We start from the raw sequence: 18,303 nt of genomic DNA, 5'->3' as shown, positions 1-18,303 counted from the left end.
CCTTTTGAGGTTGAATCACTGTCTGTACTGATGAGACTCAACTATTATTGTCCAAAATAATTAGGATTTAATTTGTAGGTCGTTAAGTGGCTCAGTACTTAATGCCCACGTGCTATTGTTTTAAAATGTGCAGCACATTGGAATAGACCCTATGACGCATTAAGAGTCCATTTATACATTTAGGGCTAGGCCACTGTTTTTGGAAAGATGATTATTTTGCATGTGTGTGGCAAAAATGAAATATTAATGAAAATGTCCATCACAAGCTGCCATAGACCATATTCACACAGCGGTCATATTTCTATGAAGTTAATGAAATGCCACCCCGTTACCATGCAAACGGGGTGGCATTTTCAATGTAATATTCCAAAATGGCCAACGTGTGAAAATTGTCTAGTGATGACCCCTGGCCACGGACATAGACATGTCTTGCCACACGGACATGTTGATGACCCCTGTTGACAATATCTAAGGGAGGAATAACACTTAGTACACCATACAAACACAAAGTATATCTCATCAAGTTATTTTGTTTTTATGCCTTAAATTGTCTGTATGTATGTGCTCACACATTCCCTCCTGCCACATGAAAGAAGTCGGCACAGGGCACATGAATGAACGTCAACCTGAATGATTAACAGATTGTTTAGATACAGTACCAGAATGAAACATGATTCAAACGACATTCCCCCTGTCACCAGAATAAATAAAAACACCCGGCCAGCAACCATCAGGCAGCTCATGTTTATAGATAGCAGGGCATTTATATAGTCACACTGATTGCCAATGAGGAAGTGGAAAGTACAGCTGTCCCTGCAGTGGCTGAGGCTCAACTCTAACTGGCTACTCTTTCTTTCTTTCTTTCTGTCTTTCTTTCTTTCTACTCTCTATCTCTATATCTCTCTCTAAATGAAACAAATACATGTAGATGATCACCCAAGCACACGATTAACCATCCAAGGGCATGGCTATATCAGCTCTCGCCTACCAGCTCAGGCTGATATGCCAGCCCACATAATAGTTGTCATGATGGGTGGATCCTGCACCTTACTTAAATACTGGTACAGTACTTTCACACGTTGACACTGGTCAAAGTGATACCTGTTTCAGGAAGGGACCTTCTGCAGAAGAAAGTAAGTGATAAATCCAAACATAGATATTAACATCAACATCTGCTGTCCAGCAGCAACCAGAATAGAATAGAACAAACCAAATGAAAAAAAAACATTTTTTTTTCAGGGAATGAAGAAAACCTTATATTTTTAAAACAAAGCAATACTGCCTCATCAAAGTTGGTATAGTGACTTTATATATCGTCAGATACTTGCATGATGTGTCCTTATATTATCACCACTTTACCCAAATCCAAGTTGAGTTAGGAGTTTTGCCCGAACAGAAATCCATCTCAAGTGGAGTTAGGAGTCCGATCAGCTGACAATAGCTCCAATCGCTGCTGAGGGAGAGGTTTCAAATGGGTCTAAATTCCCAAAAGCTTACAATGGATCTCCAAGCTCACAATGCATCACAAGTGAATTAACGCCCTGATGCTTCATGACACTTATTATATAGGCCTAAACAGGACTTTAAATATTACAATAACTTCTGCAAAGAGGGTTTCACAGAGTTGGAGTTTCACTGGAACAAGCGAGAGAAATGCTACGAACTAATTTCTTGTCACATTGATCTCCTCAGAAAACACGTCATAGATTTTAGAAATGGTATTACTTGTTTTCATAACATTAGCGTCAGTGCTAAGCTTGATAAACAGGTACACTGCAGTGCATAGCATAGTTTTAACAGACTACGGGGGAAAAACCCTGCCTCGTTAGTGTGTTTATCTGCTGCGCCACACCAGCTCTCCTCTGTGTGCGTGCTCACTGCTGTGGCACAACACGACGGCAGCAGCAGGGAGAGGACGGCAGCAGTGGTTTGACGGACAGTTTGAGGATCCAATGAAGTTGGGAGGTTTTGTCAGAAGCGCTTTTTTTTGTACTTGTATGTATTGCAAACTATTAATTCTGTTATTCATCTCGAAAGTGTCAAAATGTCATTCAGTGTAACTGTCCAGGAAAAAATCTTAATGACAAAAGTGTTTTTTAAATGTTTAAATCCATCGTTAAAAATAAATAAACACCCATGGCATAATTGGTGCTCATAACATAAGAAATGGATGATATAATAATAATAATAATAATAATAATAATAATAATAATAATAATAATAATAATAATAATAATAATAATAAGGGAATAATATAATTGTAATAATAATCATAATAATAATAATAATAATACCTGGAATGTATATAGCGCTTTTCTGAGAACCCAAAGTTGCTTTACATGTGTGTAGAGGGGCCGGGGGAAGAGAGTAAGTAAGTAACAACAACAATTGTATTAGGAAAAAAAAAACTAAGATAAGCAAACGAAAGGAGATAAAAGCAATATATTGATAATATAAAATTATTTAAAAACTAGAATCAATCTTGTTCGGAATTTTGTACTTCATCAATGTCATTCAGTGCAACACAGGTAAATTTTAAAGCATGGTACATTAAGTTAATCATATGATGTATATGTCTGAAGTCCTTTTCTGTTGAGTTGACTAAAAGTCTCTCTGAAATATTTAAAGACTTCACCGTTTCTTACTCTAGTAATCTTTGGAACAAAAACACATGTCATTCAGTACAGCACACAGAAACAAATACTTGTAATGCTATTATTCTATAAAAATAATATATTAAATGGAAAAGTGAGGATACTTTTTTTTAAAGATATTTTCTGGGGCTTTTTCTGCCTTTATTGATAGGATAGTCCGCTACGTTTGACGTTTTATTAAGGACTGTATTATTCTGTAGGTACTGCTGGCTCTTGTGACAGACCCTTGTGACTGTCACAAGTGGTAAGGCTGTTTAAGGCTGAGATGAGTGGCTCAGCCAATTATGAGATCCTATAGAGCCGAGGTCTCGTACTCTATCTGGTGGATGGGGCCGAGAATGAGTGGTTCTTGAATCACACACGTTGAATATGGGTGGATAGGCCCTGGCTATTTATCTAGTTATTTATTATTCTGATTCTACAACTGCTTGACACACTCTGTATTTATGTGTAGAATATGATGTCATACGACCGTAGGACGACATCACACTGGCGTTGCGTCCTTAATCGGGACGATTATCCCATCGTCATCGTCGCCTTGGCAACAGCATAAAAGAAAAAAAAAGATGATCTACAAGCTTAGTAATAGCTTGTAGATCTGCTATTTGTTGCTATGAATACGGTGTGGCTTGAGATTTTGAGTTGCCCATTGGTGTGGCTTGGGCACAAAAGGTTTGAAAACCACTACAGTATAGAATATTGGACTGTAAAATAAGTGTTCTCATGAAGCTCTCGATGACCAATTTATTGATGTTGCACTTTGAACTTTGAATTATTATTTCTGTTTGAAATTAGCTGAAATAAGCTTGCACTTTGGAGTGAAACAAAGCCATAAATGTACACTCAAAAGCATTTTTTTTAATAGAAGCCTAGTATCAGTCATGTAAACAAGTATTGTTTACATGACTGATGTCAATGAAGGCACAAAATAAATGTCAAACACTTTTGATATAATTTTTATGCCTTTAACATGTTCCTTTCACTAAAATGCTCATAACTCAGATTCTAAAGAAAAAGGTCAGTTTTTGGTGAAAACAAGCTGTATTCAACTACCTCTAAAAAACGGAACATGCTATCAACTAACTTTTTTTTTTCCAGATGAAAGAAGAGATTTGTTTGTTTTGAGATATGTGTTGGTGTGGATATGTGATCCATGTCTTCATAGTCATAGCACAAAATATTCTGTGGGTCCTCAAAGATGAGTCAGAATGGTCAAAATTCCTGGCACTGACAGCAGCCTGTTCTAGAAAGCCCTCTGGCCACCTGATTCGGATGCTATCAATGCATTGAATGGGACATTATCACCTTTTATCAGACCATTGAATGGGCGAAGTAGGCGACCTCGATTTATCAGACCATTCATTGGGTGTTATCAAGACATACTGACCTACCAACGGAGATGACTTAAATAGTTCAGTTTCGGTTTTGGTTTTGGTTGTTTTGGTTTCGGACCATGACGGAGGCGCGCAGTCTCAGGCGAGCTGGAGCCCCGCGAAGGACCACCGAGGGAGCTACAGAGTGACCGAGTTGCCGTCCTGAGCGGTGCGACGCTCGCCTGAGCCTACTCAGCGCCGTTGGAGTTATGTACCGATAGGCACAGAATCATAAATATTGTTGTGGGGACTGCTCCGCCTCCAAAGTAGGTCAGTAGCTCCTGATTACGCCCAATGAATGGTCTGACAAATCGCGGGTAGGTCCGTGTATCGCCTACTCGTCACCGACTCGCCTCATTCAATGGTCTGATAAAACGTGATAATCTCCCATTCAATGCATTGATAGCATTCGAAGCCGGTGCTCTGGCAGGGAATGAGACGCAGCTTGCGGAGCTAGTTCAGGCCAGGCAACTCAAGGGATTGTGCCAACCGATCAGGTGACTAGTCACATGCACTCTTCTCCTGGCCGGTGGATTATAAGTACTGCTCTGCCTACCTGTTCATTCTGGCTGCTCTGTCCTGCTGCGCTGATGTGCCGACGCTGCTGCTCTGCTGCCGAAATCTCTGCCGTATCTGCTGCCTTCGCTTGCCTGCGTATGCTGCTGACCATGAATAGTCTCATCCCACCGCCTCCCCGCCATCCACCTGTAGGCTCTGTTTCTAGATCCCCGTGGGGGTCTTTATTCATTCCCTGTAAATGCTATTTGGCATGTAACATTTATTAAAATGTTATGCTTACAGGGAGTGAATTGATTCAGAGCCCTGACGCCAAACTATGCTTCATATATGCTTCCTATATCTATGCTCAAGCATGCTCAATAAATATATATTCTAATCCAATCCAAGAGTTGTCTGACTGAAATGTGTTAAACAGCAAACTGCACAGTGTGTTACAAGTAACTATGTCTAGATATCTAAGTATAATAAACAATAATAATCCTATACTATCCTAATTGATTGAGTAGATGCTTTAACCACCTAAGCCCTATTTTATACTTACATCATATGGTTGTGATGTCACACAAAAAATACTATCTACAAGCTCACAAGTCGGTGTCATTGTGATGTGGTGTGTCCTTGTAGATCTGCTATTTTTGCAATTAATGAACATTTCTGACAATAATTACATGACAAGTGTCATGTATCGTTCCTGTTGCCCAGGCAGCCCATATGGGCTTAAAGAACACTGATCAAACATATTGTTTCAGTCACAGTGTTATTGTTGTGTTGATATGATTTATAATAACCACTAGATGGCACCATCTACCATATAACATTTACCGTACCGTGCTATGGGCCACCTACAAACATTTTGAGATCATAGTATGTACAGAGACATGATGAATGAGCCACTTGCTACCAGTTTTAAATAAATGACATTGAAAGAACCCATGTTTCATCATTGAGAGATAGAAACATTACATCATGGTACCAGGAGTGGGATACAGGAGTGTTCACAAGTCGTCATAATGGAAAGTTTGAAGCCACCAGACGCTATGAATTGGACAGGTAATGTTGATTATAAGTGGCGTACCTTCAAACAGCGTTTCATGCTGTACCTGCTGGTTGTAGGACTGGATGAAAAGGCTGATACACGGAGGTTTGCACTGCTTCTGACCATCGCGGGACATCAAGCCGTGGAAGTATACAACACGTTTGTGTTCACCAACGAGGAAGACAAAGACAAGTTTTGACAAGGCTGTCGAGAAGTTTGATGAACACTGTTCACCAAAGAAGAATGAAACCGTGACTAGATTTCCTACGGCAGTTTATTGTTTTTTGGTGTCATCTGCATAGACTGGCATGTACTGATCTGATCCCAAATGTATGTGATTTCTGTTACTTTGACAATAATGTGATTGTCGTGTGATTGTTGAAAGGACTTCTTGGACTCAGAACTCTGACTTCATCCCGCCCAGGGAACAGCTTCTCCTCCGCATTTCAAACAGGCTATTTACCACATTCAAATAAAGAATTAAAAGTGTGTGTGTGTGTGTGTGTGTGTGTGTGTGTGTGTGTGTGTGTGTGTGTGTGTGTGTGTGTGTAGATGGATTGCTTGGGCGATCGTCCAATGAAGGTGTTGGTGACAGGAGGGTCTGGTCTGGTGGGGAGAGCCATACAACATGTGGTCAAAGAAGAGGCGAAGGAGGGCGAAGAATGGGTCTTCCTCTCCTCTAAGGATGCAAACCTCATGTGAGAACCTGCTTGTTTCAACTACCACTGTTACTTTTATATTTCAGACCCAATACAGCATTTCAGACCTAACAGTCAGGGAACTGGCTGGCTGGGTAAATGCTCTACGTGTTTTTTTAATTTAGGAACATGGAGGAGACACGGGCAGTGTTCGAGAAGCATCGGCCCACACATGTCATCCACCTCGCTGCTATGGTTGGAGGACTGTTCAAAAACATGAGGGTCAACCTGGACTTCTGGGTAAGTAAACTGGAACAGCATGAGGAAAATTGGGTCTTGATATATTGTAGCGACCCTGCAGGAATAATGACAGACTTGTGGTGGGGGGGGGGGGGGGGGGTTCATGGGGGGAGGAGGTGTCTAGTTCAGGTAGGTCAGGCTGGGAGTGGGTGAAAACGATGGGCAAAGGTGGTTTGTGGAAAGAAGTCCGCGGAGGAAAACAAGGAAGCGGCAGTGACACTATTGTTACACTGTGTGAAGAGACTCGGCCTAGACAGACAGAGTAGCCTCTTTGTTTTTCGTCACCCTCCAAAACCAGTTCTAGACTGTATTAAAAGGGCAATAAAACCCAGTTCTCCGGTTAAAATATCAGTCAATGTTACCTCCCTTCCCAAGTTAGTGAGTCAGCTATAAGGGACCGCAAACGCTACAATATAAATAAAGGCTTGTCTGTCTAGGACCATGGAATGGTATTCAACTGCTCTCTTGACTGTGTGTAAGGGGGTTGTCCTGAAGTATTCCATTAATGATGTGTCTATTCCTTCAGAGAAACAACATCTACATCAATGACAATGTCCTGCAGGCAGCACATGAAGTCGGTGCAGGGAAAGTCGTATCCTGCCTCTCCACCTGCATTTTCCCTGATAAGACAACCTACCCAATCGATGAGACCATGGTAAGAGTCTTTTGTGCACCTGTTGTGATATAATGTACCTATTGTCTTCAGTGTTGGGGAGTAGCTGAGTTACAAATAGTGTAACTAACTAGTTAACTACAATTTCCAGTAGTGTGGAATGTTCAGAGTGAGTAGCTTCCCCAGCACTTATTGTCTGCCACGACTGCCAGTATGTCTGTTTCTGTTTTGTAAGAGTAAAGGTGTTTGACCTCCACCTCTCTTTTTGCACCAGATCCATAATGGCCCACCTCATGAGTCCAACTTTGGTTATGCTTATGCAAAGAGAATGATTGACGTTCATAATAGGTACAGCAAGTCCACTCAGATGTGGGTTATATATTAAAACATATTCAACTTTTATGTACTTACTGTATATATACTGTATATATATTTATTTATTTATTTACTGCATGTTCAAGCATATGAATGGAGGGCCAAACTGTGGATGTTTTGCAGGGCATATGTCCAGAACGGACGCTGCTACACAGCTGTGATTCCCACTAATGCGTTTGGTCCCCATGACAATTTCAATATTGAGGATGGCCATGTACTGCCAGGCCTCATACACAAGGTCTACATTGCTCAGAGTAAGTCGTGCCAAGATTCAATATAGTAGTAAACTCATTTCTTTACAGACTTGAGCATGGTTTTGTTTAACCCATTGATTAAGACCTGAGGCCGATTCTACACATGTCTTCTAAATCATAACAGTTTTCTGAAAAACGTATGTATCAGTGGTTCTCAAACCTTTTCATGTCAAGGACCCCCAAAATTATATGCATTTGGCCGCGGACCCCGTTTTCAAACTATTTTGTTCCAGGGTCCCCCAGAAGCAAAGATTTGAGTTACAAATGTTCACTTTAAAAATATATATATATTCAAAGATTTGCACACATTTTCAAGATTTTTCAAAAATAGCAGATCTACAAGCTACTGTATGAGCTTGTATATCTGCTATTTTTGAATAGCCAAAGTACAGTATAAAATAATGGTTAAAGTGGTTAAAATCTAAAATGACACAGATGCTTTCCCAGTTTTAATGGGTTAAATCATTCTCTATTCCACGTGTGTCTGTTTGTCAGAGGAGGGCAAGCCCCTGGCGGTTTGGGGTTCAGGCACTCCCAGAAGGCAGTTCATCTACTCCCTGGACCTCGCCCGCCTTTTCCTGTGGGTTCTGAGGGAGTATGAGGAAGTGGATCCTATCATCCTTTCTCGTAAACTACCATACACAACAGACATGCACATACTGGAAATAAAAAAAAATACATTGTCAGCAGGTCTGTGTGAAAAAGTATGATCATTAAGACATGTATTCCTTTCCTGTTGGTGTCAGTTGGTGAGGAAGATGAGGTGTCTATCAAAGAAGCGGCAGAGTCTGTCGTCCAAGCGCTGGGCTTCAAAGGTGAAGTGGTGGTATCCTTTTGAAGCTCAAATTCAAACTTTTTAGCACACACACTTGAACAAAGCATGTGTGTGCCACTGTATAAAATAACAACACCTGTGCATTGCTGTGAAGTCGATGGGGATAATATTTTGGATTGTCCATTTTTTATTTACGGAGCAACTATTGAATATCCAACCAATATTTGTAGTTGCAATTGTAAATAATTGTAAATTCATATAATTAATTAAATACAGGGTGTAATTGGGATAATAACTTGCACCCAGATGTCACAGGGCCTTTACACTGGTGGTGGAGTGAGCCAGATCAGACGTTGAAATGACAGTACAAACGGGTTTAAATATCCCAGCTCTTGGTGAGACGAAATGCATGTGTTGGCACATGACTGGTTCACTGATGCTTAAAGAAGGGGACACACAATTAGGTCAGTCCTTCTGGCCGAACTTGCACTTTAGAGATTCATTGCCTTCTTTTGTAAGGAAATGTGAAATAGGCCTACTTGGATACAGCTGTTTGCAGTTTACGTCCCAAATTCTTCGTGTCCATTTCCTTGACCTGTGACTTCCAGTATGATACCAGTAAAGCAGATGGGCAGTTCAAGAAGACGGCCAGCAATGCCAAGCTGATGCGCTACCTCCCAAACTTCACCTTCACGCCATTCAACAAAGGTACTGCTGGCACATTAAATAGACATACTGTAATGTAATACTGCATGACAATCACATATTTGCTCCATCTACTACGGTTTATTGCCACTCATTGTTCCTCTGTCTTACTTACAGCTTTGAAGGACACATGTGATTGGTTTGTAACCAACTATGACACAGCTCGCAAATGAAGAGTGCACCGCAAGTCATCAGGGACTCATACGGTCCACATTCCACAGATGATTATTCTGTTGTCCGCTGGAGGGCAAAGACATAATGGTGTTGGTATAGGTAGTCAAAGGTGAAGGGACCAATGTGAAGCTTCAGGCAGAATGTTGTTTACTGTAAATGAAGTCTGGTCATTGTTACCCTGATTGTGTTGTCACTCATTTGTATAAACCAGGGCAAGAATTTCACGGCGGCCACGACGGCCATGGCCCTCGTTGACCCTCTCTTTGGCCATGTGCCCCTTGAAAAATGCCCTATGGCCGCAGTGGTGCTGGAAATTTAAACTACAACCAGTTAATGAAGGCCTTGAAGGTCAAATGTGTGTGGTACTGTAGGTCATTTAGTCAGTGTTCCAAGTGAATTCAGATCAATTACATTTATTGGTGACATGTTTACCAGAATTGTAGTCATCCAAAAGTTAATTCCCTTAACCCAAAACATTTACCTAAATAAAGTCGCTCTGGATAAGAGTGTCTGCTAAATACCTAAATTATAAATTGAACAGTGAAATGTTGGTGCGGCAGACTTCACCAGACTGTGCTAGTAATACCAACCTACCACATACAGTAGTACAAAATATGATACAAGTAGGCTAATATAGTAAAAATGTAAAGTTATAATACAAGTAATATACTAATAGTAGTAATAAGTAAGGCAGTAAGTAAAAAAGTGGGCCATAAATAGCTTCAGTATGCACAGACATTGGAATTACCATATAGATTAAGAACTCTTTACATATTTGAGATAATAAAATACTAATAATAATGGGAACTAGAGAATACAATGGCATACATTTGAGATTAAATCTTTGGTGAACTTTTTTTAATGTAATTTCTGTAAATCTGTTGAATAAAAGTACAGTATGTGATTGATTGAGATGGTGTTCCACATAAACTGATGTTGCTTACTCTGTCTGTCTGTCTGTCTGTCTGTCTGTCTGTCTGTCTGTCTGTCTGTCACTGTCGGCTCTCTCTCTCTCAGGGTGACTCTGGTGGAGGAGTGGTGCATAACAACAAGATTCATGGTGTTATTTTTATTTTGTCTCATCTGTTTAAGAAAGGAGGTAGCAGATATATTGCACTTTCACCTTAGCGCTAGGTATACTCTTGGTTGCTTGTTTTTACGGGAAATGCACTTAAGACTTCTGGTGATTAGTAGTTTTGTTCCCTACCTATGTTGAATGCACTTATTGTAAGTCGCTTTGGATAAAAGCATCTGCTAAATGACTGTAATGTAATGTAATTGTGAACAGGGCCGAAATTGTATCACATTTGACTTGCAATTTGTTTGTACTATTGCACTCTTCTCCTTTAATAAATAATCCAGAATAAAACTCACAACAATAAAATATAAATGCACAATAAAGTGCTGGGTGCGTAATTACTGTGAGTCCTATCTGAACTAATTGTTTGTCGACTACGCCACTTTTGTTATAGAGGGAAGTCCCCTTTGAATACACTTTAACTTCTTCTTCAGGCTTTCACAGGTTCGAGGTTAACTGGTAAGTTTCAATACTTTTGGTTTTGAGAATACAACACTGGCATGAGAATATCCCTTTAAGAAACTGGACACGAATACAGTGTATCAAAAAAGGTAAGTCATATTTATTGGGTCCCTAATACATTGGCTTCTGTGCCTTAAAAACAATCAAATAAACACTATACTAATAAAACCTATATAAACATACAAAACACAATTAATCTACACAACAACTATAAAATAAATTATAAAGTTGTGCAAATTACGCGGGGCTTAATCACAAGGGTTCCTTAGCATGGGGGGTTTCTGTGCAACAAATACTTTTCAAGTAAAGTGCTGTGCCAATAAAGTGCTTCAAGATACTCAACACGGTTTGTTCAGGGGTAATGCTGCATGTCCATATATGGGGGTAAGATGGGAAAGGGTTTGAGGCCAGTCGTCTTCGTCTTCTCTCTTCTTTCTCTCCGCCTGCAATTATAGAGATCTAGACCAGTTCACTGTGCATTTACACGATACATTTGCGTTGTCTCAGGCAGTGGTTATACAGGGATTCAACGTTGCTTGTTCGAATACTCACTCGCCAGCCAGGTTTTTACACCTGGCGCTGAGTTGGTTGCGTATGCAACGTTATCGCCACTTTCCAGTCTCAGCGCTCCTTAGATGGTCTGGTCTCACTCGTCTCTCATATGGTCTGGTCTCACTCGCCTCTTCCTCCCCTTCGGTTCGATCGCTTTCTCCTCTTGGTTTCTCCTTTGAATGTAGGCACACCTCGGCTTCCAAACTCCTAGGTGGCTGGTATGTCTACTTCATCTATGCACTCCTCTACTCCGTGTCTCGGCACAACCTTCCCCTCTGCTGTCCTTCTCCTCACTGACGCCTCTGTCACTTGGGTGCTCTGTTCTCTCTTTCAAACGGTCCCGCCTCCGCTTTTGTACCTGCCAAACCACACCTCCCTCTTCTTTCATTTGTCCGTGGTGACAGTCTGTCTGGGGACATTGGCCATGACCGTGGCCTTGGGCGTGACCGCGTGACTGCCGCTCTGCCACTCAATGTCTCTCAATACATGTGACCAGGGGATCATGGGGAAAACAATTATAAACAATACAGTGCGTAATAATAATTGGTACAAAAATAATAAGATGGTGGGGTTAAATGAGGCAATTATACACATTAAGCACCAATAAAAACAAATTACAAAAGTTTTAAGAACCCCTCATTTCACCCTTGTCACATAATGTAATGTAATGTAATGTTATTTCTTTTGGTGGTACGCACGTATCCCAGCAGTCATTTAAAATAATGGATGTCTGCTTTACCTAGACTGGATCAAGCATACCACTGGCATACCATAACTGAAATATAACATACTTGTAATCTCAACTGAGCAGTGTTGGTATCTCTTTCATGATAACCAATAAAATGCTGAGATCTCTGATCTCCCTGTGAAGAAAACATGATGTTGTGTTTTTCTCCTTCATAAAATCTCTCCAGGGGAAATAGGTAACAAAGAAAAGTGAAAACATCGTCCACAACTTGAAATTTAGACAAATTCGAATTCAGATGGCACGTCAGATGTCGATACCTAAATTACTTCTGTTTTTGATGATTATAATTCAGTTTCTTGTTTTTGTTTTCATGAATCCAAACAATTATTAGAATATAAATAATTTCTAATACCCAGGTATTAAACAAAATGATTTCAAAACTAGAAAAAGTGCTCCTCGGAGCACAAGTCTCCGCCAGGTCAGCTAGGTTATTATGGCCTCCTGGTGGCGCTATAATAGGCCAATGTGAAAAGGGTGCCATTTCTTCTTAGGCCTTGCACGTTAATCGGACACTGCATTCATGATTTGAGGCATTTTATTCCAAAAATGTGGTTTGCTAAATTAGACCAGCTGGTGGCGCTATAACAGGCCAATGTGAAAAGGGTGGCATTTCTTCCTCGGCCTAGTGGGAATGTGTGTGCAAAATTTCACAGAAATGGCACACTGCGTTCATGATTTGAGGAATTTTGTTCAAAACGGACCTTTCCTGCAAACTTTAGAAGCCAATGTTAGCCAAGTAGGATAGAATATGAAGTATCGGACACATCCATCTTGATCACATGACTATAGAGAGACTGTGTACCGATTTGCGTGATTTTTGAACAGAATCTGAAGGAGTAAGAGCAAAAAAATGTGTTTTTCAAAACTCAGCCCCCTGGTGGCGCTCTAAAAGGTATATGTGAAAAATGCACGGCAAAGGTTTTTCCTTGGCCTCTAAGGAGCGCGCATGCAAAGTTGCGCGCAGATCGGTGCAGTTATAGCTAAAAACGTGAATCGGCCTGTTATAGCGCCACCATGAGGCTGATTTTAAAGTTTTCAAGTGACATTTCTTCCTGGGCCAAGTGGGAATGTATGTGGAAAATTGCACGGAAAGTGCATGCTGCATTCATGATTTGAGGCATTTTGTTCAAAATGAACCAATCCTGCTAACTTTGGAAGCCAATCTTAGCCAATCCATGGAATATGGAAAATCGGACAGATCCGTGTTGATCACATGGCTATAGAGATACTGTGTACCTATTTGTGTGTTATTTGGAGAAAATCTGTAGGAGTAACATTAAAAAGTAAACCTTACCCTGGAGGACACCCTGCTGCACAGGGTGTACAGAAGTGCCAGATGGAAGGAGGGAAAGTCCATCAGCTGTTACTAACGGTGGGGTCTGAGGGTGGAGGTGTTCCACCAGCTACATCACATGGTCACCAGGGTACAGAGTGAACCACTGAACTGATCAGGCAGAGGTATTACTGACCTGGTATGGGGCGGACAGTCAAACAATCAAACACCATCCATCAGGTCACCAAGCCCCCTAAACCAGGTGGCTGTGTTCTCCAGCTCTTTAACAGAAACAGAAAATGCATTTTCAGGTCGGGATACCAATTTTATCCAATCAGGAGAGAGAACTCACACAGGATACAGATTAAACAAGTGAAAATGGAGGTGATGACAAATTCATAACTGGAACAATATAAAATGTAAGCTGATGAATGGGTACTCTCTCCTGAATGGTTGAAAATGCAACTAATCTGAAAATGTATTTTCTGTTTATTAAAGAGCTGGAGAGACAGGGATACCCCTGTTTCCTTCTCGTTTATACCAGTTGTATAACCAGTTACAATTGTGTTTTTTTTTTTGTTTTATGCAGCTACAGGACAACAACTATAACAAAACAGCATGTACTAATTAAGAAATAATACCATTTCCCAACTACAGTAAAAATACACCATAGATAATGAAATAACATTGTAGTAAGTAAATAAGTAAGTACGTAGGTAAAGACTACCAGCTCAGTGGCCTTGTGTTCAAAGTGTCTACCCTGAGACTGTGCGGTCGGGTTTCAATCCCTGGCTGTGTCATACCAAAGACTTGGCAAAGCTTACTAACCTAGGAAAATGTAGTTGCACCGTAATCTAGTTGGAGAGAAATGCACTGTAATCCAGTTGGAGAGTAATTTTATTTGACAATAATGTTAAAAGTCTTGTAATTATCTAAACATTTAAATAATAATGTCTAATTATCGATAATCAGCATGAGAAAAGAAAATGCAAAGGAAATTCTTTGTTTCATCAATGATTAGTTATATTTGCTTGTGATGCTACTTGGGGTCTAGATTAGTGGGTTAGCCAGCTTGCTTGCTCATGGGCACGCTGGACGAGACCTAGCCAGTTGAGTGTCTAAACGGACGTACTGGAATATGGTGGCAGTTCGGCCCAATGACGTTATGTTGAGGCTTTACAGATCTGTTTACGTTCTCTGTGCATGAAATCTGTGTTGTGACTGTTACCGGGGGAAGTACATACGACGAAAGTCCCACCCTATAGGGTGTGCCAACGTGTCGTCACCAAAGGGTCGCCACGCCCCCTTTTGAGGCTGCAGCAGCGACAAGGGTCAGAGAGTAGACAGAGACGCGCTTAAATGACAACTTTGTTTTTTTACAACCAAGGTTTATGTTTTAGCTTGTAATTAAAGTAAATAAAAGAAAAATGTTAATACACTAACATAAAAGTATGTAATCCCAGACAAAAAAAGATGCTTAAATTGAAAACACATTGTTACAATTGACCCCGGTCACTGTGTTACAATTGCTCCCAATGGGGCAACCATGATAAAATCCCATATTCTAGCTAGAAACACCCATACTAGCATAGGCTGCTGACGCTAATTTGTGACCAATAACATAGAGATACAATTCATCTAAGTTTAAATTAGCTGACATCTTATCTTTAGACAGCAGAAGGACAATACCGTACACTCAAAAATGTATGTTTACACCTCAAAATCAGTTTTTTGTTGAAAACCTCTGCTGAGATTAAATGATCATTGTATCCTTCCATAGGCATAGAGAGGACCCTACTGAGCATGTGCACAAGAAGTCTCACCCCTCTAGCTTATTACTTGCGCCTGTGAAGCAGCGCAAGTACTGTATTCAGGGTCGTCATGTCGAAAGGAGTACACAACATATACACAACGTATATTAGTTATATAGTAGTATATTAGTTATATAGTAGTATATTAGTTATATAGTAAGTATATTAGTTATATAGTAGTATATTAGTTATATAGTAGTTTATTAGTTATATAGTAGTGTATTAGTTATATAGTAGTATATTAGTTATATAGTAGTGTATTAGTTATATAGTAGTGTATTAGTTATATAGTAGTATATTAGTTATATAGTAGTATATTAGTTATATAGTAGTGTATTAGTTATATACTAGTATATTAGTTATATAGTAGTATATTAGTTATATAGTAGTGTATTAGTTATATACTAGTATATTAGTTATATAGTAGTATATTAGTTATATAGTAGTGTATTAGTTATATAGTAGTGTATTAGTTATATAGTAGTGTATTAGTTATATACTAGTATATTAGTTATATAGTAGAATATTAGTTATATAGTAGTATATTAGTTATATAGTAGTATATTAGTTATATAGTAGTATATTAGTTATATAGTAAGTATATTAGTTATATAGTAGTATATTAGTTATATAGTAGTGTATTAGTTATATACTAGTATATTAGTTATATAGTAGTATATTAGTTATATAGTAGTATATTAGTTATATAGTAGTATATTAGTTATATAGTAAGTATATTAGTTATATAGTAGTATATTAGTTATATAGTAGTGTATTAGTTATATACTAGTATATTAGTTATATAGTAGAATATTAGTTATATAGTAGTATATTAGTTATATAGTAGTATATTAGTTATATAGTAGTATATTAGTTATATAGTAAGTATATTAGTTATATAGTAGTATATTAGTTATATAGTAGTATATTAGTTATATAGTAGTGTATTAGTTATATAGTAGTATATTAGTTATATAGTAGTGTATTAGTTATATAGTAGTATATTAGTTATATAGTAGTATATTAGTTATATAGTAGTATATTAGTTATATTATTAGTTATATACTAGTATATTAGTTATATAGTAGTGTATTAGTTATATAGTAGTGTATTAGTTATATACTAGTATATTAGTTATATAGTAGAATATTAGTTATATAGTAGAATATTAGTTATATAGTAGTATATTAGTTATATAGTAGTATATTAGTTATATAGTAAGTATATTAGTTATATAGTAGTATATTAGTTAAATAGTAGTATATTAGTTATATAGTAGTATATTAGTTATATAGTAGTGTATTAGTTATATAGTAGTGTATTAGTTATATAGTAGTATATTAGTTATATAGTAGTATATTAGTTATATAGTAGTATATTAGTTATATAGTAGTGTATTAGTTATATAGTAGTGTATTAGTTATATAGTAGTGTATTAGTTATATACTAGTGTATTAGTTATATAGTAGAATATTAGTTATATAGTAGAATATTAGTTATATAGTAGTATATTAGTTATATAGTAGTATATTAGTTATATAGTAGTATATTAGTTATATAGTAAGTATATTAGTTATATAGTAGTATATTAGTTATATAGTAGTGTATTAGTTATATAGTAGTGTATTAGTTATATAGTAGTGTATTAGTTATATAGTAGTGTATTAGTTATATAGTAAGTATATTAGTTATATAGTAGTATATTAGTTATATAGTAGTATATTAGTTATATAGTAGTATATTAGTTATATAGTAAGTATATTAGTTATATAGTAGTATATTAGTTATATAGTAGTATATTAGTTATATATATATACAGAGATATAATTATTATATATATATATATAGTCTCATCCGCCATCGTCCTAGTATTTTATAGGCACTATGCACATATGTCACGTGAAGTCAAACCAATCAAATTAAGCTTCGGCACTGGCATGAACAAATAGGCATAGGATTGATGACATCACTATTATGTCATGAATACAAAGAAAGATGATATATATACATTGTAAAATATATTAATTCACATTGATGACTAACGTTTAATGCAGATAAGGTCAGATGCTCACACTGGACATCTGGGCACACGAGTTTCTAGACATCAGGCACACCGGATGAGACCCTCTGAGACGCTCCGCTCTGAGACGCTCTGCTCTGAGACGCTCCGCTCTGAGACGCTCTGCTCCGCTCCACTCTGAGACGCTCTGCTCTGAGACGCTCCGCTCCGCTCTGCTCTGAGACGCTCTGCTCTGAGACGCTCCGCTCTGAGACGCTCTGCTCCACTCCGCTCTGAGACGCTCTGAGATGCTGTGCTCCACTCCGCTCTGAGACGCTCCGCTCTGTTCCGCTCCGCTCTGAGACTGCTCTGCTCCGCTCCGCTCCGCTCCGCTCTGCTCTGAGACGCTCTGCTCTGAGACGCTACGCTCTGCTCTGAGACGCTCTGATCTGAGAGGCTCTGCTCCGCTCCGCTCTGAGACGCTCCGCTCTGAGACGCTCCGCTCTGAGACTGCTCCGCTCTGAGACGCTCTGCTCTGAGACGTTCTGAGACGCTCTGCTCTGAGACGCTCCGCTCTGAGACGCTCCGCTCTGAGACGCTCCGCTCTGAGACGCTCTGCTCTGAGACGCTCTGCTCCGCTCCGCTCTGAGACGCTCCGCTCTGAGACTGCTCTGCTCTGAGACTGCTCTGCTCTGAGACGCTGTGCTCTGAGACGCTCCGCTCTGAGACGCTCTGCTCCGCTCCGCTCTGAGACGCTCTGCTCCGCTCCGCTCTGAGACGCTCCGCTCTGCTCTGAGACGCTCCGCTCTGAGACGCTCCGCTCTGAGACGCACACTGGACATCTGGGCACACGAGTTTCTAGACATCAGGCACACCGGATGAGACGCTCTGAGACGCTCCGCTCTGAGACGCTCTGCTCTGCTCCGCTCTGAGACGCTCTGCTCTGAGACGCTCCGCTCTGAGA

The 18,303-nt window shown here is 39.3% G+C and overlaps 1 protein-coding gene across 1 annotated transcript; it reads left to right on the top strand.

Moving 5' to 3' along the window:
* Window positions 1-1,083: 1,083 nt before the first annotated feature.
* LOC311059817 (GDP-L-fucose synthase-like) lies at window positions 1,084-10,709 on the top strand. The gene is made up of 10 exons (XM_084077893.1): window positions 1,084-1,133; window positions 6,135-6,280; window positions 6,406-6,520; window positions 7,047-7,175; window positions 7,408-7,481; window positions 7,632-7,762; window positions 8,258-8,389; window positions 8,509-8,588; window positions 9,146-9,245; window positions 9,360-10,709. The coding sequence occupies exons 2-10, from the start codon at window positions 6,135-6,137 to the stop codon at window positions 9,413-9,415; spliced, it is 963 nt and encodes a 320-aa protein (XP_083934019.1). The 5' UTR covers window positions 1,084-1,133; the 3' UTR covers window positions 9,416-10,709.
* The last annotated feature ends 7,594 nt before the right edge of the window (window positions 10,710-18,303 follow it).

This window comes from Gymnoscopelus microlampas, assembly GCF_963454915.1.
Source record: "Gymnoscopelus microlampas genome assembly, chromosome: 2".
Classification (NCBI taxonomy): Eukaryota; Metazoa; Chordata; class Actinopteri; order Myctophiformes; family Myctophidae; genus Gymnoscopelus; species Gymnoscopelus microlampas.
The sequence above is the reverse complement of the archived record's forward strand: the minus strand, read 5'-3'. Positions and strand labels throughout refer to the sequence as shown.

What these genes read in the sequence shown, in the direction of transcription:
- LOC311059817 (XM_084077893.1), top strand. Translation starts at nt 6,135, where the DNA reads ATGGATTGCTTGGGCGATCGTCCAATGAAGGTGTTGGTGACAGGAGGG. An exon ending in GGGTCAACCTGGACTTCTGG is followed by an intron (nt 6,521 to 7,046) that starts GTAAGTAAACTG and finishes CTATTCCTTCAG; the next exon opens with AGAAACAACATCTACATCAA. An exon ending in GGATCCTATCATCCTTTCTC is followed by an intron (nt 8,390 to 8,508) that starts GTAAACTACCAT and finishes TGTTGGTGTCAG; the next exon opens with TTGGTGAGGAAGATGAGGTG.